Source organism: Rhinolophus ferrumequinum, chromosome 10 (genome assembly GCF_004115265.2).
Source record: "Rhinolophus ferrumequinum isolate MPI-CBG mRhiFer1 chromosome 10, mRhiFer1_v1.p, whole genome shotgun sequence".
Taxonomy (NCBI): domain Eukaryota; kingdom Metazoa; phylum Chordata; class Mammalia; order Chiroptera; family Rhinolophidae; genus Rhinolophus; species Rhinolophus ferrumequinum.
Window position 1 is genome coordinate 38,882,235 of NC_046293.1, and position 27,441 is coordinate 38,909,675.

The following is a 27,441-nucleotide window of genomic DNA, read 5'->3' on the forward strand; positions in this document are numbered from 1 at the left end:
TGTCTGTACTTAATTATATACTTTCAAGCATAAGACAAAGTTTTAAGTTTTTAGTGGTTTGCTAGCAAAATAATAAATGTTTTAAACGCAAAAGTTTAGAGGAATTTTGTGTCTTACTGCAAAGATCAGGTTGTTGTAACAGTTTGAGGTCTTCTGTTGATTTTTCTTAAAGGGTGAAATAATTTCAGAACCCTTGCTACAACTTAATTTCCAAATGTGGTTTCTGGTGCCCTTTGGATGTTTTCATTATTTGTACAGTGTAAACTTTCCCCTCTTGTATATATTTTTTTTAATGTGGTTTAGATTCAGCAATCAACACACACTGATCTGGATATCTCACTTTTTCCATTGGGTTTAACTGATGAGAAAAGTAATGGAACAATTGCTCATGTGGATGAGTCTGAGAATCCTGGAGCCAATGTATCAAACATACAGCTTCAGCAGAAAATTTCAAGTCTGGAGATGAAACTCAAAGTTTCTGAAGAAGAAAAACAGAGAATTAAAAAGGTATATTTACATTTTTTTAAAAATATAAATGTTTGAGTGACACATTCTGGAAATATGAAATAATCACAATCTCTGATTAAAAACTCGTCAGTGGAAGAAGGTTCTGTCCTGCCTTGCCCGTAGGTTTATATCAGTCATATGAGTTTATCACTTAAAAGTCTTTGATAGGAAATCTCTAGTCTTAAATGTATACTTTTAAAGATGTGTTAAGGACATCTTTTACTAGATTTTTTTTTTTTTCCCTCTAATGCTTTCCTTTTGGTTTACTTTTATTTTCCTTGAAAGCTGGTACTGTGTATTTTTTATGCAGTTTAGAAGATTTGTAACACTGTCTTGTTCTGACAGGAAGTCAGGCATCATGGGATATTTGAAAAGAATACTTAGATATACAGCTATTTTAGTAAGTTATTTGTGTTCTCATTTATTTTTCCTACAAATAGATCTATCAAAAGACCTAACAAATTTATAAGAAGTATATGTAGAGATAGATTTTATTGATTGCAGAACTTTAAACCATATTGCCTCTGGGTTCTTTCTTTACCAAATATTTTTTTGGTATGTTCATTGGAAAAAATTATATATTTTATGCCATTGAATATTACATAATTTGTGCTTGGATTTTTTTTTCTTTTTTTTTTTTTAAGGATGTGGAAGCATTGATGGAAAAGCACAGTATCTTGGAAAAAGATTTCCTTAAAGAAAAAGAACGAGAGGCCATTTCTTTTCAAGATAGATACAAAGAACTTCAGGTAAACCCAGTGTATTTAAAATTTAATATGTAGGCCTCTTGATGAAACATGTCATATAATTTCAAAAAGTGCTCAGTAAATACTATATGAATGCGGGATCAAGTACTTAAATATGCAAAATATTGACCAACATGGATGAAATGAATGACAAATGCCATATTGAAAAGTATGAATCTGTGAGAAGCCGTGAGGGTTGGTTGTCTTAGACCAGTTTGGTGAAAATATTCTGTTTCTGATGGAGAAAATTTGGAAATTGGGCATTCTAATTTTTCCTATTTGTGATTACATTTGAAAAGAGTTCAGAATCCTGTAAACCCCAAATTTAGATATTTAACCTTTTTCATAAGTTGTTTCTAGTCAGTGTTTCCTTTTCTTCTCCTTAAATTTCCTTAATAAATTTGTATTTTTCTATCGGAATCCCCATCTCAATCAATGACACCTCTATCTTTCCTATTGCTAAGGCTGAAACCCACATTTCTTCCTTTTTGTATTTACTCCCTGTCTGTTGCTCCAGGAAAACCTGTTGATTCTGTCTTCAAAATATCCAGGTTTCGACTGTTTATCATTAAGTCACTGCTAACAACTTATGTTTATTTCTCCCTTGGAATACTAAAATATCTTCTAACAAATTTTTATGCTTCTGTCATTGCATACTTACAGACAGACCATTCTCCACATTGCAGCCACCTTGATCTGTTTAGTATTTAATGATTGTCATTTCTTTGCTCCGAAACCTTCAGTGACTTCTCATCTCATCCAAACTAAAAGTCAAATAAATTCTTAAAAGGGTTTGCACGGCCCTGTATTCTTTTATCCCTTCTCCCTGTCTTTTCCTTTCCCTCTCTTTCTCCTCATTTTCTTTTAACCCTATATCTGGAACACTCCTTAATTTTCTGCACTTTTTTTTTTTAACTAAAATTTATTCGGGTAACAATGGTTAGTAAAATTACATAGGTTTCAGGTGTACAATTCTGTAATACATCATCTATATATCACATTGTATGTTCACCACCCAGAGTCAGTTCTTCTTCCATCACCATATATTTGACCCCCTTTACCCTCTTCTATGTTTTCTTTTTTATATCGTTCAGGTGTCCATGCAGATATCACCTTGAGATACAACTTTCCAGACAACGCTGACATGCCCTACCAACCTTCCCATATTATACTTTTTTCCCCTCCATAGCACTTTTTCATCTGATCAACTATGTATTTGTTTACTTGCCTAGATTATTTTAATAGTCTCCTCAGTAGTCTTCTAGCTTATACTCTTCCTCTTCTCCTTAATGAGTTTTTATTTCAGCAAGTAGAGTAATGTTTTTAAAAATGTAAATCAAGTCATTTCTCAGCCTCAGTTTTCATTCTCCTTCCAGTGTAAACCTGGCTTCTCCAACTTTTCCAGTTTACCTCCAGCTATTTACTTGTACAAACTTCATAAGGTCCAGGTGAACGAGTGAGCCTGTTGGGGAGGGCATTCCTTGGCTATTGGAATGGTGAGTGGAGGGAAATGGTTTATGATTTAATCACAGTCTCTGCCTGAAATGCCCTTCCCCCAAATATCTGCAAGGCTCTGTTAAAAATCTGCAAAACATGAAAAAAAGGAAATGGCTAAGCAGTGTGTTCTTTCAGTGTCTTATGGGGCCATTGTTTAACAGACCTACCCAAGGATTATTTAGGAGAATATATTTTATTTGACTCATGGTTTACTATTGATTAAAAGTCTCAGAAGTATTGATAGTACATGTTAGTTAAATTTTTCCCCAGAAAAGATACAAATAATTTCTGCTTGTTTGAAAAGATAACTTCAAAGAGTAGTTTATTGCCCTATAGGACATTTACCAGTTTTGTCTCTAACCTAGCACTCTTTCTTAGTGTAACAATCCATTATTTAAAAAAAAATATATATATATATATATATATATATATATATATATATATATATATATTCATTTGATTCATTTAGTCTTAACATAAATGATTTATTTATTAATAAATGAGTAGAAGAAATCTTTGGCATATGTTCAGTTTACATTTATATGAGTCACATTTTAACTTTTTGAAAATTATACTTCAGCAGCTCTCAGTGAACCCTAGCTTCCCTCAGATCCCTGCTCAAATGCTATCTCTTTTGGAGACTTTCCTTGACCATGCCATAGAAAATAAGAACCGTGTACATGCTCAGCATTCTGTAGCCCTCTTTCTTTGCTTCTTTGCCCCCCATAACTCTTATCTCTAGTTGATATTTTATTTTGATTTGTTTATTCTCCCTCTCCCCCACAACACACACCAAGAGTGTAAGCTCTGTGAGATTAGGAACTTTCCTTTCTAGTATCTAGAGCCATACCTGGCATATAGTGTGGACTCAATTAATGCTTTTAAATGAATGAACTAATATAATGCACCCTGCTCACCAAAGGCTAATTATAGTGCAGATGGCCATACTTACCAGCCCCATACTTGGAATTATGGTGCTTATTATGTCACAGTGCTGAATACTGACAGAACTTTGTGTTTTCTCTGGGTCCTTTAGTGTGACATATGCCTTTGTAAATTTAGTTTCTCCATCTACTAATGGGAACAGAACACACCTGAGAAACCATCTAGGACCTGATCATATTGCACTTGAGCTTTTCACAGTAAAGACCAATGTAAATTTCAAGTGGCATTATCATTGTTTTACTGCTTTTCCTATTAATGGTGATAATTTAAGAAACAACTTGAATGTTTAAAACTAATATTCAATTTGAAAAGATCTTCCTTTTACAGGAAACAGTACTTCCAAAGAAATCTTTTTTTCAGATGATTTTACTTCAGAATCAAGAAGGGCCTCTATCTTTTTTATACTGCATGAATAAAAAAGTAAACTAGCTAATGGAGTATTTTATCACCTTGGCTAAGTAAGTGATAGAAAAATGTACTAGGAGGTCTCATAGCTAAATTGAACTCAAAGGCAGGCATGTTGTTTAACTTACAGAGGGAACCTCTGCTTTTCGGAACTTTGCCTTACGCTGCTTCACTTTTATGAAAAACCTACATTAGTACCTGATTTTGCTAACTGAAAGAAATCTGAAGAGTATTTTCTCTCTCTCCTTCTCTCTCTCTTTTTTTTTTTAAAGGCAAAAAGTGAAAATAGTGGTCAGCATTTGTTTTGCAGCAACCATTAAAGAGGCAGTGCACACCATGGAGCTGGGCAGCCTTGTTATCTCTGAATGATTCCCATGCAGCTTCTTCTGACACAGGAGAGGATGGGGAGACAAAGCCTCCTTACGTCTGGGCCGGGATGCAAGTTTTACAAACAGCTCCATACCACATGGTTTTCTCTGTCACCCCTTTACGGGGCAGCCAGGATGTAGGTGTGGACTCAGCACTTTGGCCTTAGCTCACTGAGCTGGAGGTGGGGTCATATTTTTTTTCCATGGGGCATGGCTGTCATAGGGCATTTCTAATCTGAAAGTTTTTTGTTCTTCCCATTTCAGAGGGATGGCGTTTCTTGGGATGTTTTTGTTTGTATCCATTGGCATTTCCTGGTTGCTGGCAATCCCATTACTCAGTTTGGGATATATGAGGCTAAAAGAAAACACAGAACTTACCTCTGTGTCATTCCTTGGGTCCTCAAGTGCCTAGGAGGTCTGCCTTTTTACCACCTACTATAAGAATCTTCTTACATTTATTTTAAACATAATGTCCAGGACTTTTAGCTGTACTTATTGAGAAAAATAGAGAGAAGGGCATCTACTTCACCTTAGTCTGGAGGTAGAATAACAAGGAACATTTTAGATTTTAAATATTCTTTTTTGGAGCTACAGCAGGAAATTAATTTCACTTTTAAGATACATTAATTTAAAGCAGGTATTTTGAGTAATTTTTTTAAGAAACAGTTTGAGTAATCAACTCATGGAGCCATTATAGACAGAGGAGGGATAAATAAAAATATGGATAACTCAAATTGAGAGATAATCTATAAATCTGTATATCTGCTTTATATTTACCTAGTTTGTGCATATATAAGTATATATGGTAGATTTTCTGGAAATATATTTTTACTAAAAATATTTAAAGTGTATTGTAAAGACATAATTCAAGGAAAATTTAGAAAATCTTGGGCTTCACTATTTGATTCTATAATCCATTTCTTTCTGGAGATACAGCCTTTTTTGCCAACTCGTACAAAGTTGGTTATGTCTAATAATTTCTTAGGAATAGGAGATATTAAATTTGTGAGTGTCAAAGGAGGCCGGTGTATGCTAAATATATATAGGATGAAAAATTAGCAAAAATGAGTTTTAAAATAGTGAATATATTAATTTTCTTGCTTGAATTTATGGTTTGCCAGTCATCTCTCAAATATTTGAAAGTAACTATGTCATGTTTTATATAGAGTATGGCAATCCATGTATTTTTTATATTAAGGCATATGTAACATATAGGTTTTCTAAATATTTATGGAGCTTAATAAAATAGAAAAAATTTTCTTTTCTGCTATTTATGACAGGGATAATATATTGGTGCCTGCCTCTCTATGGTATCCTAAATAGAGCAAAACATTTAGGAATGCAAAAAGATAGTACTGGCAAGACTAGATTAAATTAGCTGACAAGACTTTCTCCTTAAATAACGTGTATATGCTCATGTATTTATGAGAATATGTTTATTGTGTAAAATGTACACAGTACATAAAAAGAAAAAACTTATACCTGTTCATCACTATGAAAAATCCAAATATTTTCATGTGAATCTCAAAATACAGGGCTTGAATTTTCAGTTTTATCAATTAATCTACCTCCATTTAGGCGACTGTTGGGTGTGTCTGTCAAGATTTCAGTCTGAACAGAGAAAGAGTAATTAATAAATGGAATGTTTGTAAAACCTTTAAACTTTTCTTAAAAACAACATTAACTATTACAGAGAATTCTAACAGTGCTGTTTTAGGTGATATGGTCTAATTACCGGGATAGGTGGAGGTTTGTGAATGTACCCATAACAGAAGGAAATAACGAATACAGTGAACTTTGCAGTACAATGGGAGTGGGCACTACCTCTCCTTTCCTGTTCTGTCCAGGGTGTATGGCCTCACCAGAGGAAGAAAAGTGAGTCATGCTGCATTTGTCAGAGTTAGCTATTTAAAGGACTTTTCATGAAACTTGAATAGAAAACTCATCTTTGTACTACTTAGATCCCAATCTCTTTTGTTTCCTTTCTATGACTCCCTTTACCAAGCTGATCCGCACCTGTGATGAGCACTGAAGAAACTTGGCAGCTTATCACATCGCATCGCACATCTCATAATGATACTACACTTTAAAAAATCAATTAACAGACTGTTGGTTATTAAATTATCATCCCTGATACTTGTCTGTATTGGTAGCTATGGCTAGCTATGGGAATTTTCTGTATAAACTTGTTAAAGACTGGGCCTGTTCTTCCAAATGCCATTTCCTGTTGAAATTCCTCCCGGTTATAGTATGTTGATTATTCTGTTGAAAATTTTTTTCTTTTTAATTAAAGGTTATTAAGATGACAATTATTAATCAAGTTACGTAGGTTTCAGGTGTACAATTCACTATTCTGCCGTAAGAAAAGATGAAATAATGCCATTTGCGACAACATGGATGGAATTTAAGATTATTATACTCAGCAAAATACCGTAAGTTAGAAAAAGTCAAGAACCATATGATTTCACTGACATGTGGTATATAAAACTGAAAACAACAAAGGAACAAGACAAACAAATGAAGAAACAATAACTCATAGACAGAGACAATAGTTTACTGTTTAAGAATTTAATTAAAAGTTATGTGTAAATACAGTGTTTCAGATGACCTGAAATTGACTTTATAAATGGGTCTATATTGCTTCAGATTTACTACCTATGTTCTATTGTTGGTTTCACCAGTTACGTTACTTAAATATGAATAAATGATAATGCATTGAATAAATACACTTTTATTATTTATTTAGAAATAATTTCCCCCTCTCCCCTTTCTTATTTAAGAATATTTCTTGAAGACCTTTCCCTAGTGGTTCGTTAAGAGATTTTTTTATTCTTCTTTCTTTTCATGGGTATCTGAATATATTATTCCATTTTCTTCTATTATAAAATATTGCTGTCAAAGAGTGATTTCAATCTAATTCTTCCAATTTCTTGTTCTCTTAAGTCAAATATTTTTACTATAATATGTTCTGTTATTAATCATTCTGAGTTGATTTCCCTGTATTTGCAATGCGTCCTTTTAATATATACATAATTTGAATTCCTTTTTTTAAATTTCAAGGAGTTTTTGTTAAATTATAATTTTAATACTTTTCTTTCTGGTGACTCTTACTCTGTGTGTGTTGGATAGTCTTCGTATTCTATATTTGCCTTTACTTTTGAATCCTTTTCATCTCTTCATTTCTTTTTGATCTAAAACATGTTTCCCCATTTATTCTATTTCTCGTTTGATATTTTCAACTTAGCTTACTCTATCTTCTGTTCCTTTTAGTTTAGTCATTTTTTCTGAAATGGTTTATTCTGTTATAATTTTTTTTCTGTAATTTCTCACATCTATTCTAAGTTTTTCTAATTGTAATTTATTTTGTTCTTTAATCTACTTTATTATTTTCTAAATTTTTTTAGCTTACTTTGAAATATAAATAGAGTTTTAAATTTCTTTTTTTGTTATCTGCTTTTGTTATCTGAAGGGCTGTCATTCTGTTCCTTTTTAAAAATATAATAACAAGATATGCGATTTGACTTTACTACTTTTCTGTTTTTAATATTTTTTATTTTTTTATGAAATTAGTTTTCTTGAACTTTTTAAATGGAGGAGTGAGTTAAGATATTTTGTCCCTCATGAGTTTATACTGCTCTTAAGTTTTTGTCCGATTAAAAAAAAAAGTGGCAACATTTGTACATTTTTATGACTCTATTCTCTTCTTCCACTTTTATTTTGACCCTCTTTTTCTCTTTCTATTGTCTCTAGCTCGGTCAGTTGGATTCTATTTTCAGCTGTTTCACCCAGTGTGGGGCTTTCTCCTGAAAGTATTTAGAGTTTGTTGGGCCCAGTGTATCCTAGGCCATTGATATCTTAGGACTACCTTGGTACTTAGGATACCTTTGGTACTTGCTATTGGAATGTGTAGGTCCCTCAGTTTCAGCTGCTGCTGTCCTCATATTGGCCTGCTGAGCTCTCCAGTGAGTATCTATTAGTTATTTTTAAGTTCTCATGTCTGTCTAATACACTATTGCTTTCATCTTTGCTCTTGCGTAGATTCTGATGCCATATGAGTCTTGGGACTGTTCGTGGTTTATCTTCACTTGCTCATATTTTACTAATCATATAGGTATTGCAACATCTATTTTTGTGACAGATATTGAAATGAATTGTTGATTTTACTTTTTTAGGTGCTCTGTGTGTTTTTGTTAGGGAATTTTGAGAGATCTGAAAACTATACCACTGCTCCTTCCATAGTCCCAGTATCCTTTCACTGTTAATTATTATTAAAGGAAATTATCTGTTATAGTGAGGGTTAAATACATACTTCCCCTGAGGATACTTACTTCTTTATGAATTAGTACATTGCAGGTTGTTGAGGTCTTAATCTTGCTTAATAAAATTTGAGGGAAAAGAACATGTTTTATTCGCTTTTATATACTATTGTTTGGTACTTGTAGGTACCTGTGAGAATTGTTAAAATGAGGAAGAAAATGTCTGCAGAGTAAAAGCACTACTTGCGAAAAATATTGCTTCATTCTTGTCTTCACCTTCAATTTTATAGGAAGTCAATTTCATCATGTTTACCTGAGTCACTGAATTTCGCAGGCTTTGTTCCATTTTTTTAAGTGAAAATGAAAACATTTTAAACTAATTTGAGGAGAGTATTTTCAAGTTTATCTATATAGGGCCACTACTCATTTGCTTCTTTGTCTTACAACATATAACTTGTATTGGTACCTTTTTACCTATATCTGCAGGCGGAGATCACACCATGATTGATGTTCCTAATAAGGACCTTAAAACATCCCCCCCAAATATTAATGATCTTAAGAATAAACACTTCAGTTTTATACTATTTATCCTCATTCATCGTTATTCCCTAACTTAACAGTTAGCAACATTTTCCCAACTTAGCGGTTAGCAACTTTTTTAAAAAACATGAGGATCACTTTTAGAAAATTATGTAGTTTTTCAAAATGAAAACAGCTAACCTCTTGTTTATAAAAGCCCTAAATTGTTGGATACAGTTTAAACAATGACCAAATTATAAACATTTTAAGAAAGGACTTCTCCAGTTTTATCATCCAAATAGGCAGTTTTTAAATGAAACAAAACGGATTTCTTTAGTACTTTTTTAACCAGTAAGAAAAATGTATAGTTTAAAATTTGGATTGTTTGTTAATAACAGTAGTAATGAAACAAATTGACCTTTTAGTCAAAAAATCCCCAGATTAGGGACATTTTTGAGAACTGAAAATATAGGTGTAGTTTTTATTTTTTATTTTATTAATTTCATGCTGGTTCATATTTTGAAGGCATTGTGTGATTTTTCTTATTCCTGTTTCAATAATTCAGAAAATAAAGTTGTTCTTTCATTTATCAAAACTAAATTGAACAATTTTGAAGTCATTAGAAGAATACCATCTTCAGTTCTGTAGGCTAACTGGCTCTTGTGAGAAGGTTTTTCCTCTTTCATGCAATAATAGAAACTTAAAGTTTCCTCGTACCTCCTCACATCTAAGATGACAGACTTTTTTTTAAAAGACACACCATCAATGTACTAATAGAATTTGAGGGGAAAGAAAAGACAGCATTTAATGTGTATTTCAAGACACGGTAATTTCAGAAATCTTAAAGTGTGATGAATTATGCATTTTAGATTTGATTCAGTTGTAAAATGAGTTTTTGTGTTTCAAATACTTTTCAACATATTTAGAATTTTTAAGTAGTTTAGTTAGAAACGTGAAATGTTTAAAAACAAATCAAGTGGACGATTTTGGCTAATTTAAACAAAAGTTCAAATATCTCAGTAAAAAGAAAATAAAGGTTTTTTTCTCTTTAAATTTAAAATTTTAATTTAAGTGAATTAGCCTCATTGAAGAGAAGATTTCCAACAGAAAAATATATAATACCAAAAAATGGACTGAATGTACCTTAAAATTAGGTTCCTAAGTTCTCATAATATGATTCTGCTTAAAATCTCTTCAGCAAGCATATGTTACTTCTATATATTCACTTGGTTTTAAAATTTTTACTCATTTTTAATTGTGAGTGATTCAAGGATAACGTCATAGCCATAATTTCTTTAAAAGTTAGTCCATGATCATTTGTGAAGTTATGCCAATGAAAAGGTTTATGCAAACACATTTCAGAAATGCTATAGAATTGTCATTATTCTTATTCTATGACATTGAGTTTGATCATAAACTTGCCTTATAAATTTAAATAACTTTTAAAATTGTCTTTCAGAAGCATATAATTCGGTCAAATATAATTTTAATGTTTATTTACAATCATTCCCATATGATAATTGATGTTTGTAAATATATTTATCACTTTAGGGGTAGTTGTTTTATCTTTCTTACTAGTTTGTAAATCACCCAAGGAGAATTCTTAGAGTGCACACAGATTTTTTTTTGTACCCAGTAAATGTTTTGAGAAGTGCTTAGTGATAGATTTTTTTTTTGTGCCTAATGGTATTGCCAAAAAAATAGGAAAACATGGACTTATAATGTGGCTAAGCCTCATTTTCATCCAGTGGTGAGGCAAACCTGTTATTTTTGAATACTCTAGTTTACAATCTCAAGGGATGTATTTACTGTATTTCCCTACTTATCTGAGGTCAAACTCTGACCTCAACCATTCTAGAACAAAGCCACAGACCTCAGCAGTAAATGAAAAGACTGGTTTGAAGCAAATTCTTCTAAAATCATGTACTTTATTTGGTAGGTAAGTCACACAGCCTTTGTTTGTCTCGACCAGACAGTTGGGTATAAAGAAGAAAGGATGCATTTGTACCTACAGTAGCCAGAAACGAATTTTGAAGGAAGAGTCACACTCAAAGCCCCCCAAATCTGAGCCATTTGAGGGCAGGGTTAGATGACTACTAGAGTCAATGTTTTCTATATGTTCGATGGATTTTGGACTTAGGTAGAAACACTTGATGTGAAAAGAGGTGACAGTACGGGATTATTTGCTATGTATTAATAGATAATAGTTGCTTTGAAGAGTTCTGCTCTCTCTTCCTCTTTGACTGTTTACTTGTTGAAAAGTATGTATGTGTGTCTTTACATATTTGACCTGAGGGAGGAAAGATGTTGTGATTTTGAAGACAATAGGCAAGGAATTTACTATCTAAAAACCTTTGCACGATAGAGAATAGTGACCTAAATCCAAAACTTTGGAGAGATGATCGTAGAATACATGCTGTCTGAGAATTTTGTGATTGGTTTAGCTTGTTCACTGCTACTTCATGAATTAGCTCTCAACTGAAAGACCACTTCTTGTGACAGTCTTTTTTCTGATTTTTCTGGTTAAAGTAGTTCTTTCTCTCCCCATCTCATTCCTGTTTTATTTTCCTCAAAGTAGTTAGAATCTTGTCTACGTTTTTATTGTTTGACTATTCCCTTTTTCTCCCAGAATGTAAGTTCCTGGAGGGAGACATTTCTGTCTTATTTAATCATTACAATGTCAGTGAAAGAATAGTGCCTGGCACATAAAAAATATTGGTTGGTTGGTTGACTAAAATATGTGGCTTGTGGAATGCCATACATTGAATGTTTCCTCCTGCCTGTGTGCCTAAATTCATATGTTGAAGCCCTTCCCCTTCTTACCCCATGTGATGGTATTTGGAGACTGGGCTTTGGGAGATAATTAGGTTTTAATGAAGTCCTGAGGGTGGCATCCTCATGAGATTAGTGCTCTAATAAGATTAGTACTGTTAGAAGAAGGGACACCAGAAAGCTCCCTCACTCTCTACCCCCTACCATATGAGGACGCAGCTAAAATGCAGCCTTCTTTAAGCCAGAAAGAGAGTTCTCTTCAGAAATTGACCATACTAGCATCTTGGTCTTGGATTTCTAGCTTATAGAACTGGGAGAAAATAAATGTCTATGTTTAACCCTCCCACTATATGATATTTTGTCATGGCAGCCTGAGTAGACTAAGACGTGGAGAATAGGTCTTTAATATTTAAAGCTATAGTGTATTTCATCATCCATTTAATGCTCTTTTTGTGATCCATTTCCATGCTAAAATTTAGTTGGATTCAATATGTAAACAGATAAAACACTTTAATTCATATTATAAAGCTAATGGAATTTATGGATTTTGAGGGAGGTTTCTGTGCTAAAAGAATTAGGAAATATATATTTTCTTTCAAGCTAATACATATATTATCCTTGTATCCTATTAAATAACATAAGAAAACACTAAATTTGGTTTCAGCTGAAGATACAGAGTAGAGAGCATTTTAACAATGAAAAATAGCTATAAATATGCTACCTACTCTATCTGCTTTTAGAATTACAGACTAGCTCCAGGGAGTTTCACAAGTTACAACAGTGTCTGAAATCATAGAGCAGCATTGAACCTGCAGAATCTGAAAAAGGCAGCCTTCATGGCAAAGACTAACCTGCTCTTTACTGGTAGGTATTTATGGATGTGGCAACAGATCCAGTTCTGCTTCTGCTGTAAGACTTCATCAAGGAATGTTTTTGCTTTGGGTTTTGTGGAACTTTTTTCCCCTGTCATTTTTTAATTGTTCCCCACTTAGTTTTTGAAGTCTCTCCCATTTTGTTTTAGTTTTTTTTCCCCAAGTAATATGCTTCCTACACAGATACTTTTTTTTGGTATGTGTATACATTTCATGTGTCTAAATATACCTTCTCTGCCTTCCTTATTATTTCTTCTGTCTTATAAATTTTCTTTTCCTCTTTTTCTTAAAACAAATAATTTTTCTAGCAAAATAATCTAGTAAAAACTCAAATATTATTGAAATTAATATAACTTAGTGAAAGTTGCCCATAATTTCACACTTTACAGATAACAACGTTTAGACAGATACTCTCAATTTGTCTCCTAGAATATTATACAAATTTATACTTTAACCAAAAAATAAATAAGAGTAACTCTTTTACCACAGCCTAGCCCACACTAGGTATTGCCAGTCTTTTGAATATCTGCCTGGTAGAGAAGTAAAACACATCTCTTGCTCTTTTAATTTTTATTTTCTTATTAGTATGTTTGATTTTTATATGGCTATTAATCTATATTTTAATACTTGAAATATAGTAAAAAATTTAATTTTCTGTATCTCTTTTTCGTTAAAAATTCTGTTCATCTTATTTTTAAGGAACCTTAATATATGAGGGTTATTTATACTTGCCATATCTTACCAGATTTTTTTCTGATATATGTATTTTTTATGTTAATGGCATCTTCTCTGAAAAAAAGGAGTTTAGTCTATTATTCATGAATTTTGGGTTAGAAAATATTCAGCCTTGTTTTATTCCAGTTATTTTATAATTTCATTTTACATTTAACTTTTGATCCATTTGGACTTTGTGTTGATAAAATGAAATAGGGTCTAATTATCACTTTCTCCAAATGTCTAGCTGTTGCCCTGGAAATATTTATAGAAGAACCCCTCTTTCCACTTATTTGGTGTGCACCTTTGACATACATTAAATTTCCGTATTTACTTAGATGTATTCCAGATTTCATTTTTGTTTCTGTTGATATGTGTCTGTCTATTCCGGTAGTAGTACCAGCTACATTGTTATAATTACTATTGTTTTATTGAATATTTAGATAGTTAATAGGGCTATACTTCCTTTTCGTGGCTAGTCTTGCCTGTTAATCTTCCAGTTAAAATTTAAAATAATTAAGCAAGTTAACTTTAAAAAAGAAAACCCTGTTGGGATTTTGGTAGAAATTCTGTGAAATTCTTAGGTTTATTTATAGAAAATTGACATTATTCCTTATATTTAATCTTTCTATTTAATAGGTGTTTTTCTTCATTTATTCTACACTCTTTAAATATTCCTTACGTGAGTTTTACAGTTTTCTTCTTATAGCTTCTAGACATTTATCATTAACTTGTTGCTAAAAATTTTAAGAGTTTTTGTTTGTTTCAGGTATAGTTAATATACTCCTTATTTAGAATCAGGTGTCCTGTAATCATACCCTAGCTTTCAGTCTGGAGGGTTAAAAGCCCTTTAGCACCTAAACTTACTACCAATTTTGTGCTTGAATTCAGTGCAACAAACTAGGATACATGTACTCTGTCAGAAACGGTATCACACAGTGAAGATAGAAACATCTAATTTCTTTGGAGGAATGAATGAAAGAATAAATGTAAGCAGTTGCCATGCAGTCTGATGAGGTTTATAATGGAGATCGTGTACAAGGTATGGAAGATCACCGAGGCGGAAATATCATTAGAAATTAGACTCAGAAGATAAACAGGTCTTTGTCAGGTAGTCAAGTTGGGGAAGGTCTTGTAGAGGGGTCGACATGTCCAAAGTCCTGCAGTTATGAAATAGCATGACCTGTTTAAAAAATTGCTAGTACTAGAATTTCAATAGTGACGGTATCTGGTTTAGTATATTAACATAGGATGTGAGGGGCAGGCCTTTTAGTAGCTGAATGTGAACAGGTTGCTGGAGATTGTCAGAAAATTTTTACTAGTGGAATAACACTAAACATTCTTGCATTTTTGGAAAGATACTTCTTGCATTTGGTTAGTATGAGATGGAGTAAGGGAGACCTCTTTAGAGCCTGATGCATTCGTCCAAGAGAAATATGATGGCGATCTTAATGAAATACAAATAAAGATGGAAAGGAGAAAGAGATATTGAAAGGTCTTTGGGCAGAAACATTAAGAGAATTTAAGTGTTGGGAGTGAGGAAGAGGAAGGAGTCTAGGATGACTTGGCTTTCAAGTCTGAAATTCTTTAGGCTCTAGTTCATAAACTGTCCTTGTGAACCTTTTCATAAAAGGTTTGGTTTATAAAATATTGTGTCATTTACCTTATAGCAAATTAATAACAGCAATGGGATATGAAATTAGTGACGGACTGTCAGAGGTGGACACAGAATCTCTACTTGCATTTCATCATTAAATCCTCTTGCTGCTCCTCTTAACGTCTCTCAAATCCTTAGCACTTTTTTTCCTCAGTGATGCCATTACCCTAGCCTAGAAAGCAGTCGTCTTTCACTGGGATTGCTGCATGTCATTTTGCTTTGCTCCAGTGTAGTATCCATTGCTGACGCAGAATAATTCTTTAGATCTGATCCTATCCTCTGTCTGACAATGCTCCAGTGGCTCTCTATTTTCTGTAAGATTAAGGCCAACCTTTGAAAAAGTTTTACAAAGTCTCATTTGCCTTACTTGTAAAATAGGAGTAATTAGATATTTCCTCCTTGGGTTATTATGAAGACTAAATGAGTTCATGTTCTGAAGTGTTTAAGAACAGTGTCTGGCACACAGCACTATGTAAATATTTGTTCATGTTATTTATTTATTTTAAATTTATTGGGGTGACAATTGTTAGTAAAATTACATAGATTTCAGGTGTACAATTCTGTAATACATCATCTATAAATCCCACTGTGTGTTCACCACCCAGAGTTAGTTCTCTTTCCATCACCATATATTTGATCCCCCTTACCGTCATCTCCTACCCCCACCCCCTTTACCCTCTGGTAACCACTAAACTATTGTCTGTGTCCATGAGATTTTGTTTCTTCATTTGTTTGTCCTGTTCTCTTGTTGTTTTTGGTTTATATACCACATATCAGTGAAATCATATGGTTCTCTGCTTTTTCTGTCTGACTTATTTCGCTTAGCATCATACTCAAGATCCATCCATGTTGTCACAAATGTTCCTATATCATCTTTTCTTACTGCTGAATAGTATTCCATTGTGTATATATACCACAACTTCTTTATCCATTCATCTATCGAAGGACATTTTGGTTGTTTCCATGTCTTGGCCACCGTAAACAAAGCTGCAATGAACATTGGCGCACACGTGTCTTTATGTATAAATGTTTTCAGATTTTCTGGGTAGATACCCAGGAGAGGGATTGCTGGGTCATATGGTAATTCTATTTGTAATTTTTTGAGGAACCTTCACACTGCCTCCCAAAATGGCTGCACCAGTCTGCATTCCCACCAACAGTGTATGAGGGTGCCTTTTTCTCCACAGCCTCTCCAACATTTGTTACTGTTTGTCTTGTTGATGATAGCCATTCTAACTGGGGTGAGGTGATAGCTCATTGTGGTTTTTATTTGCATTTCTCTGATGATTAGTGACGTTGAGCATTTTTTCATATGTCTATTTGCCATTTGTATGCCCTCTTTGGAGAAATGTCTCTTCAGGTCCTCTGTCCATTTTTCAGTTGGGTTGTTTGTTTTTTTGTTGTGAGTTTCATGAGTTCCTTGTATATTTTGGATATTAGCCCCTTATCGGAGGCACTGTTTGCAAAAATCTTCTCCCATTCAGTTGGTTGCCTCTTTATTTTGTCGATGGTTTCTTTTGCTGTGCAGAAGCTTTTAAGTTTCATATAGTCCCATTTGTTTATTTTAGCTTTTACTTCCCTTGCCTTTGGAGTCAAATTCATAAAATGCTCTTTGAACCCAAGGTCCATAAGTTTAGTACCTATGTTTTCTTCTATGCAGTTTATTGTGTCAGGTCTTATGCTTAAGTCTTTGATCCATTTTGAATTAATTTTGGTACATGGTGACAGATAGCAGTCTAGTTTCATTCTTTTGTACGTGGCTATCCAATTCTCCCAGCACCATTTATTGAAGAGGCTGTCTTTCCTCCATTGTATGTTTTTTGCTTCTTTGTCAAAAATGATCTGTCCATATTTATGTGGTTTTATTTCTGGGTTCTCAATTCTATTCCATTGGTCTATGTGTCTGTTTTTCTGCTAATACGATGCTGTTTTGATTATTGTAGCCCTGTAGTACAAGCTAAAGTCAGGGAGTGTGATATCTCCAGTATTGTTCTTTTTTCTTAAGATTGCTTTGGCTATTCAGGGTCTTTTGTGGTTCCAAACAAATCTGATGATTTTTTTGTTCTATTTCTTTAAAAGATGCCATTGGGATTTTGATGGGGATTGAATTAAATCTGCATATTGCTTTGGGTAATATGGCCATTTTAACTATGTTGATTCTTCCAATCCATGAGCACGGAATATCTTTCCATTTCTTTGTGTCTTCTTCAATTCCTTTTAAAAATGTCTTGTAGTTTTCAGCATATAGGTCTTTCACATCCTTGGTTAAGTTTGTTCCTAGGTATTTTATTCTTTTTGCTGCAATTGGAAAAGGAATTTTTTTTTGTATTTCTTTTTCTGAGATTTCATTGTTATTATATAGGAATACAATGGACTTTTGTACGTTGATTTTGAAGCCAGTCAACCTTACTGTATTCATTGATTGTTTCTAATAGCTTTTTGGTGGTCTTTAGGGTTTTCTATATATAGCATCATGTCATCTGCAAAGAGTGACAATTTAACTTCTTCATTCCCAATTTTGATGCCTTTGATTTCTTTCTCTTGCTTTATTGCTCTGGCAAGGACTTCCAGCACTATGTTGTAAAGCAGAGGTGATAGGGGACAGCCCTGTCATGTTCCTGAACGTAGAGCAAAGGGCTTCAGTTTTTCACCATTAATTATGAGATTAGCTGAGGGTTTGTCATATATGGCCTTTATTATGTTAAGGTATTTTCCTTCTATACCTATTTTATTAAGTGTTTTAATCATAAATGGATGTTGTATCTTGTCAAATGCTTTTTCTGCATCAGTTGATATAATCATATGATTTTTGTCCTTTATTTTGTTTATGTGATGTATCACATTGATGGATTTCCGTATGTTGAACCATCCTTGTGCCCCGGGGATGAACCCCACTTGGTTGTGATGAATAATCTTTTTAATGCATTCTTGTATTCGATTTGCTAGAATTTTGTTTAGGATTTTTGCATCTGTGTTCATCAGAGATATTGTTCTGTAGTTTTCTTTTTTTGTGTTGTACTTACCAGGTTTTGGTATTAGGGTAATGTTAGCCTCATAAAATGAGTTAGGGAGTACTGTCTCTTTTTCAATTTTTTGGAAGAGTTTGAGCAGGATTGGTGTTAGATCCTCTTTGAAGGTTTGGTAGAATTCACTAGTGAAGCCATCTGGTCCAGGACTTTTGCTTTTGTGAAGGTTTTGGATGACTGATTGAATTTCGTTACTGGGGATCGGTCTGTTTAGATTTTCCAGTTCTTCATGGTTCAGCCTAGGAAGGCTATATGTTTCTAAGAACTTGTCCATTTCTTCTAGGTTATTGAATTTGGTGGCATATAGTCCTTCATAGTATTCTTGGATGATCCTTTGTATTTCTGTGGTGTCCGTGATAACTTCCCCTTTTTCATTTCTGATTTTGTTAGTGTCTTCTCTCTTTTTATCTTAGTGAGTCTAGCCAAGGGTTTGTCAATTGTGTTAAGCTTTTCAAAGAACCAGCTCTTTGTCACATTAATTTTTTCTATTGTCTTTTTGTTCTCTATTTCATTTAGTTCTGCTCTGATTTTTGTTATTTCCTTTCTTCTGCTGACCTTGGGTTTCACTTATTCTTCTTTTTCTAGTTCTTTAAGGTGTAACATGAGGTTATTTATTTGGGATTTTTCTTCTTTCTTGAGATAGGCCTGTAATGATACAAATTTCCCTCTTAAAATTACTTTCGCTGCATCCCAAAAATTTTGGTTAGATGTATTTTCATTCTCATTTGTTTCTATGTATCTTTTGATCTCTCCTCTAATTTCTTCTTTGACCTGGTCATTCTTTAAAAGTATGTTGTTTAATCTCCATGTATTTGTGTTTTTTCCTGCTTTCTTTTTGTAGTTGATATCCAATTTCAAAGCCTTGTGATCAGAGAATATGCTTGGTATGATTTCAATCTTCTTAAATTTGCTGAGACTGATTTTATGTCCCAATATATGGTCTATCCTTGAGAATGTTCCATGTACACTAGAAAAGAATGTGTAGTCTGATGTTTTAGGATGAAGTGCTCTATGTATGTCAATTATGTCCATTTCATCTAATGTGTCATTTAGGGCTGCTATTTTGTTATTTATTTTCTGTTCGGATGATCTATCCATAGCTGTCAATGATGTATTTATATCCCCTAGTATAATTGTGTTTTGGTCAATTTCTCCCTTTAGTTCTGTTAGTAGTTGCTTGGTATATTTCGGTGCTCCCTGATTGGGGGCGTAAATATTGATGATCGTTATGTCTTCTTGTTGTATAGTCCCCTTTACCATTATGAAATGTCCATCTTTGTCTCTTGTTACCTTTTTCACCCTGAAGTCTGTTTAATCTGATATCAGTATGGCTACACTTGATTTTCTCTGGATACCATTTGCTTGGAGTGTCAAATTTCCACCCTTTCACTTTGAGTCTATGCTTGTTCTTGTAGCTGAGATGTGTCTCTTGGAGACAGCATATGGTTGGGTTTAGTTGTTTGATCCAATCTACTACTCTGTGCCTTTTTATTGGTGAGTTCAGTCCATTTACATTTAGAGTGATTATTGATATGTGAGGATTTCCTGTCATTCTATCTTTAGTTTTCTGGTAAGGCTGTGTCTCCATTGTTTCTTTGCCTTTTTGTTGTTGTCTGTTATTTCTGTATGGTGGTATTCTATGATGTTTCCCTCTGTTTCTTCTTTTATTACAGTATGTATTTCAGTTCTGGATTTTTTTTTTGAGTGGTTACCCTTAAGTTTATGAAAAAGAAAGTTTGATAGAGCATTTCATTTCCTTCAGCACGCTTACTTTCTCCATTCCCATATTCCGGTTCAGGCCTTTACTCTCCCCCTTTTTATGTTTTGGTTGCCACAAATTGTCTCCGTTGATGGTGGTCGAATAGCCTCCTTTAGTATTTCTTGTAGGTGCAGGTTGTATATTAGAAAATTCCCTCAGCCTCTGTATGTCTGGAAAGGTCTTTATTCCTCCTTCATATCTAAAGGATATCTTTGCTGGATATATAATTTTTGGCTCATAATTTCTGTGTTTCAATAGTTTGAATATTTGGTTCCACTCCCTCCTGGCTTGTAGAGTTTCTGCTGAAAAATCTGATGATAATCTAATGGGCTTTCCTTTGTAGGTTATTGTCTTCTTTTCCCTGGCTGCCTTGAGGATTCTTTCTTTGGCATGGATTTTAGACAGCTTCAATACAATGTGCCTTGGAGAAGGCCTGTTGGGATTGAGGTAATTAGGTGTTCTATTTGCTTCTTGGATTCGAGGATCCAGTTCTGTCCACAAGTTTGGGAAGTTCTCATTAACAATTTGTTTGACTATATTCTCTGTTTCCTTCTCTCTTTCTTCTCCTTCTGGTATGCCAATTATTCATGTATTGGTCTTTCTGATGGAGTCAGAAAGTTCTTGTAGAGTTCTTTCATTTCTTTTAAGTCTCAAGTCTCTTTCTTCTTCCATCCGTGTAATTTCCAGGTTTCTATCTTTGATGTCACTGATTCTTTCCTCCATCTGGTCAACTCTACTACCTAAGCTGGCTACTTAATTTTTAATTTCTTTTATTGAGTTCTTAATCTCCAGAAATTCTATTTGGTTCTTTTTTAAAATTTCAATCTCTTTCGTAAAATGCTCATGTTGTTCTTTGATTGTGTTTCTGAGTTCATTAAACTGCCTTTCTGTGTTTTCTTGCATCTCGTTGGGCTTTTTCAGAACTACAATCTTGAATTCTCTGTCATTTAAGTCACATATTTCCATATCTTTAAGTTCCTTTTCTGGAGACTTTTTACTTTCTTTCTCAGTTGTCTTGTTGCCTTGGTTATTCAAGGCAATTACTGATTTATTATTTGTCTTCCTAGACATCTACAGGAGTGGCTTCTGCAATAGGTTGGTAGGAACAGGTCTTTCTTTTGTTCTCCAGTACTTATGGGTGGAATGTTTTATTTTCTCTCCGACTGCAGCCTTTTTTTCTCTCTCACACAGACTGCTATGTTTTCTCTGCACTAGTCCAGCTTCTCACGCAATGGGGGGATTACCTGGGAGATGGGCTTCTCCTCTGTTAATAGTTCGCCTGGGTCACAGGGTGCAGTGCCAGTGTGGGTATGCGGAGAGCTTTTGAAGTTCCAAAGCTCTTTCTGCACCAGATTCAGAGCCCATATGTTTCAGCAGTCCTGTTTACTCCTTCAGGGATCCGCCCAGATAGGTGGGGCCAGGGTACGGGGTGAGTTGTGAGAGGTGGCCCAGAGCAATGGCGGCGACCACCACCACAGACGGTCCTGCTTCTCCAGCTCCCTCCCCTTTGCCGGAACTAGTTGGGCTGCGAATCTGTGTCTGAGGACCACAGTTCTCAGAACAGCAAATATTCTGTTCTTTTGATCTGACACTGCTACTGTTCCTCTTCCAGCACTGGGCATGTGGGGGGGGTGTTCTGGGAGGGTAGGGAGGTGCCGGCTAGTCTCAGTGCCTAAGGCTTCCGTTCTCTGTGGCAGTGAGTGCATAAACCACCCTTTTCAGCCTTCTTCCCTCAGTCTTTTCTCCAAGGTCTCTGACGTGACTGTTGGGTTCAGCTGTGTTATATGCTGGCCCCTCAGCCCTGTGAGCCATAAGTGGAGCCCGAGCAGTCCGAGTTCTTCCTCTCCGCAGCTGCGGTAGTTCTGGGATGCAGCGAGCTCGGAGCACTGAGCTAGGTCAGCGTCCTGCGCCCACGTGGCTCCATCTCCGCACTTCTCCCTTCCCTCCTCCCCTGCTCGCGCTATTCGCCCACCTTTAGGTGAATTCAGTAGTGGGCCTCTTCGTCTTGCCTGTCTGCTGTGCAGGGAGTCCTTTGTGGAGTTATAGTTGTTGGATTAGTTGTAAATTCCAGGGGAGATTTACAGAGGCTCACCTCACGCCGCCATTTGGATGACGTCTCTTACCTATTCATGTTATTTTTATTACTTGTTTAGTATCTTAACTTTTCACCTAATTTTAAGAACTGTGAGGTTTGAGATGATGTCTGGCTTTCTTTGGTATTATGTTCTGCACATTCTGTTTAGCACAGAATATAGGGTAGTAATATTAACTGCCTAATACATAGTCGTTTTATATAAGATTTAACGAATGTCATCTGGAAGCATGATAATGAAGTATTCAAAAACTTTAAAGCACATGAAAATTGGTACTATTTGTTATAATGTAATTGAGGAATGAATGTTCATGGTATCCTGCATTGCTGTGGAAAGGACCAATTGCACTTAGTTGCTTCTGTCATAAGACAACAGCTCTGAAATGCTTTTTACTGTTTGAAGAAAGATATTAGGTAAATAAAGAGTAAAATAAAGGGATTATGTGCGAACATTAAAGAACAGTGGGCAACATTGGGTTAGTAACTAAAATTAATAGATATCTTAATATGTGATTTTTCTGATGTAAGAAAAAGTTGACCTACAGTGGGATTTGAGTATACTTTTTCTCCTAAATTGGTTGCAAAATAAGTTTGTTCATGTGTTTATTCATCCACGAAGTATTTATTAGGTGTCTTCTGTGTGTCATGTACTGTTTTGGGTGCTCAAGATATATTGGGTGCTTGAGATATATTAACGGAAAAAACAGCAGCAGCCCCACATCTCTGCTCATGGAACTTACATTTTAGTGTATGAAAGTATTTAATAAACATACAAATAAGTTAATTATGTGGTAGAAAGTGAATGAGTGATGAAAAAATTGAACAGGGTTAGATGGTTGTGGTTCTGGGCGTGGGGAGAGGTGGATCACACTTTTAAATGCAGCGATCAGGATTTCATTTAAAAGGAGACTTTTGAGCAGAGACTTGAAGATGGTGAGGGGAAGATTTTAGGCCTAGAGAACAGCCAATGAAAATGCTCTAAAGTAGGAACCTACAAGAAGACTAGTGTAGCTGGAGCAGAACGAATGTCGGTAGGAATGTAGGAGGAGATGAAGTCACCTAACAATAGAGGTGGGGTGGGGGATGGGAAGGGCTTAATAACTTTGACTTTTATGTAGGGAAAATTGTTTCATTTTTTATAAAAGTGTGTTTTTAAAAAATGTATAGATATAATCAAATTGTGTTTAAAGAATATGCCACAGTAAGAAGTACTGTAAGAAATAACAGACTTACGCTCTGCAAGATGGGATATTTGTCATTTGATTGCATGTGTATTCTTCTTTGCAAATGGAAACTGGTCAGCAATAGTAACATTCTTGTATTCCTTTATGGGAACTTAAGCATAGCTCAGCATACTCTTTGTTTAAGCTCTTTTTGTCTAAAATATTTTTGTGGTAGTCTATATTTCTCCCTCCAGTGACTCTCTTATTTTTACTCTGTACGATTATTAACACGATGCTTAGAAGTAACGTTCTGTTTAGAAGTAAACCGAAGTCCATCTTTATTCCTGTACAATTGTGAGACGTCGCTATGACTCAAACTAGGATTCGATTGTAAGCAAGGTTAAATTTGACGGATATTTTTTGTATAATACATCTTTTGTAGATCTTTAGTAAATTTAACGTTTTAATAATTTGAAAGCCATTTTCTAAGATAATTTAAAATCTCTATTATATTTACAGAAAAATTCACAGGTAGTCTTTTGTTTAAAGAAATGAGAGTTGATAAATGAAATAGATTTAATTGTGTGTAAAATTCAAAGGATGCCCTCATATCATATGATCTTTGATAATTTAGAGATACTCTGGTAATTTGAACATTGTAATTTTGCTTAAAATTTTTATGCCTTTTAAAGGTATCACTAATTCAATTGATATATCTATTGCTGTCAAGCTTTCAAAGAAAACATCAAAAAAAAATAATCTTAAAAATATTCCCATCTACCTTACATTATTACCTAGAGAAAGCTATCTGGACTGCATTTCAACTCAGATTTCCGTTTCAGCTGTTTTTAGCTTTGGATGTTTGTTTTGTGTGAAAAAAAAATTAACTGTAGTTTTCAGATTTGCATATTTTCAGCTCATTTCTTTCCGTAAAAGTTTTGAGTGTCCCTTTTGATTTTAAGCATAGAAAACTATAAGTAGAAATCTATTTATTAAAAATATCAGAATCAGAGTATATACAGATGGAATGGGATATTAATACCAAGAGAGAAATCAGGACGTATATAGTTATTTCTAAGCATTTAGGAAATTGAGCTACAAGTTTTATTCTCAGATTTTTAATTTTACTAAACAGAAAAGGCAACATTATAATTTGTAAAGAAAAGCTTATTGCTTCCTTAGTTGATGTTGCACATAGAAGTTGAGTAGAATTTGTAGTAATGAGGCTTTAGAATTTGGGTTTGGGCTTAAAAGCAGCACGGTTGTAGTGAGTAAAGTGTAGTGAGAGGATAAAACTTTTCCTCTACCCATACTGATGTCCTGTTGTTCAATTTATGGGAGAGGGATCACATTTTCCATATGACAGTGGGACTAAAAAGAATTATTATTGTTTTTTTGTGAAGGTATTAGATATGAAGTAAACATATCATATTTTTTAACCCCTTTTTGTTTTTAAATTAGGTACTGGAATTCCATACCTGGAATGCCATAAGAAGTATATTCTTAATCTTCCTTTTTAAGTCCACTCAGCTATAGGATAATTTTATTGAAAATAGATGCTTAAAACAGAGAATTGCTCTTTAGTTGGTGGCTTGAAAATAGAGGCAAATGATAAGCTTCAGACAATGGAAAAGCAATGAAAAATGATGGTGTTTGGGGAAAAAATTATATCCATTTACTTTCCACTAACCTCATAAAATTGGTATTTTCAAAAATAAAAATGCATTTTTCATACCTGGACTCTGCATATGATATTGAATGGAAAATAAAGAAGTCTTCCTGAAATAATACTGAAGAAAGCAAGTAGAATTGTGAATCAGTTCCCTGTTATGCAAATAATGATTCAGTTTAGTGTTGGATTTGAAGGCCAATATTTTTTATGAAAGTATTACTAAAGCAAGGTGTTTGGGTTGGATTTTATAGTCTATGTCCTTTGGTTGACTTTCTTTCATTTTATTCGTTTTAGAGTACTTGTTTATAGTATTGTGGCATTTATTTCATTCCCACTAAATTCTTTCTTTTGCATCCCTGGCACAAATGTGGACATACGGGATCTAAAACCCAAAGATAGAGTCCATAAGCTAAATTGTTTTACATATTCTATAAACCCCATTTCATATACCTAAATGTATTATATTTTATATCATTGAATCTACATATGCTTGGCACACTTTTTAATTGTAAAGGAGCTGAATCCATAATTCGTGGCCAAATGACAGTTATAGAAAGTGTATATAGATAGTATACATTATCGGGCCTTAATAAGAACATTATTAGCTTAACATTGAGATAGTTGCTAAAACAATTTAATAGAGTGCCTTCATGGGCACACTTCTAGATGTTGCAGCTAGATCAATAAATAAAACAGCTAGGGTTATATTGCTTTTGTGGAGCTTATTTCAGTCTAGGTATAGGTATTTAGCTACTACCACTTCCTATGCTTCAAAGTTTTGCCCTTTAAAAACACAAAAACAAAAACATCCTAGTCATGGGAGAAAATATTGAAAAGAAAATATTAGTCATCACTACAAAGGGTCATAATTTTTAATTTTAGCCTCTTCTTTAAAAATTTTTTTTTCAGCAAAAAAAGTTCATGTTCCCAGATTAGAATTTATTTTTGTGTTTTTAATTAAGTATCCAAGTTAAAAGCATCTGTCAAAACTGTGATCTGGTTGTTTTTAAATTTATTAAAAAGAGCAGGAAATATTCTGAAGCAATGACAGTCATTCGTAGATTTCTCCTTATATTTATTTCACCTTGGTCATATAAAAACTGATGAACTACAGGCTAAATACTACTTTCTAACCCCAAAGGCATGTTTAAATACTAAACTCCATGCTTGTGGGTTTTGAGTTGTCACTAATCTCCAGGATGAATACTGTGAACTGGTTATTTGCAGCCAACACAGCGTCCTCCTGACAGAGGTTCATGTGAGGAAAAAAAGTCAGACTGGGCTAAAATTACAGGATAAAAGAGAAGCAAAAGTATTGTATTCTATGAAAATGGTGATGGTGTAGCTTTTGCCATAAGCCTTTTGGAAAATCATTTTTAAAACACTGGAAATGCCACAGATCTTGAAATACAATTTTTTCCCCTTGTTTTGAAGCCTAGAACATCATGGGGATGATAGTCATAACAAATTAGTCTATTTTTGGAATGATTACTTTGTGTGCCACAGTTCTTTACCCTGAGCTAGGAGGCAGTTCACTCATTTTGTGCAATTATAGTTAACCTGATACACTTATTTTAGTATGCATAAGGGAGATAAAAATAGAATCAAATATTCATTCTATTAAATCTGAAGTTAAATTTTTTCATTAGTGTAATGCCTTTAAGATCATTATTAGAAACTCTGCCCTTTGAAGTGTGCTTCTTTAGGAACAGGTTTCTTAGGGCTTGAAGAGAAATGAATTCTTACCAACTGAGTTCCTATTTTGTTCTAGGAATGGTTTATGAAGAATATAAAAATGTGCACAAAATGGTACCTATTATCAAAATATAAAATTGGAAGTAAGGTAATGTAGATCAGGCAAGCCAATATGTGATAAGTTTTATAAGATAGGGGTAGAGTTTAGTAATTATTTTAGATGGGGGCTGCATTTTCAAACCCCAGTTCTTAAAGGAATTGTTTGTTTCTTTCATAATTAGAAAACACTCAACATAATTGCATGTTTTCTTAAAGTTTGTACAAACTATTGTATAAATTTATATCTTTTATAAAGAAAGGACTCAATGTGGTTAATTATGTTTATTAGGAAACCACAAATACAAGATGTACAATTAAACTGCACATATATTTTAAGTAAAATATTGACAGAGGTATAGCCAAACCAGATAAAATTTATTCCTTCAGTAATGACAAAAATAATTAAAAACAAAAATTCTACATTGTAAGATGATAATACATTAGCTTGAGTTAAGATACATGTGATATCTCTTGAGCATTTTAAGAATGACTTTTCTAGTTTTACTTTAAGAAAAACATTGAAAAACCAAGATTGGATTCAGAAAAGAGCATCCTAAATAATTAAAGGTGAGAATATAACCCCAAAGTATGGTGAATTTTATCTTGAATATTTAAGAATATTTCTTTTTTCAGATGATCTAAAAATACAACTTTTATATACCTATATATTCCCTTTT

General features: G+C 33.8%; 1 protein-coding gene across 4 annotated transcripts in view; it reads left to right on the top strand.

Moving 5' to 3' along the window:
- Nucleotides 1-27,441, top strand: part of CCDC91 (coiled-coil domain containing 91) — a 290,110-nt gene that overhangs the window by 86,854 nt on the left and 175,815 nt on the right. For 3 of the 4 annotated variants that reach the window (XM_033117969.1, XM_033117972.1, XM_033117970.1), the window contains exons 5-6: nucleotides 304-507; nucleotides 1,152-1,256. In XM_033117969.1, the coding sequence (XP_032973860.1) occupies nucleotides 304-507; nucleotides 1,152-1,256 (309 nt within the window). The remainder of the gene's footprint in view (nucleotides 1-303; nucleotides 508-1,151; nucleotides 1,257-27,441) is intronic. The other variant, XM_033117971.1, reaches the window with a different exon arrangement.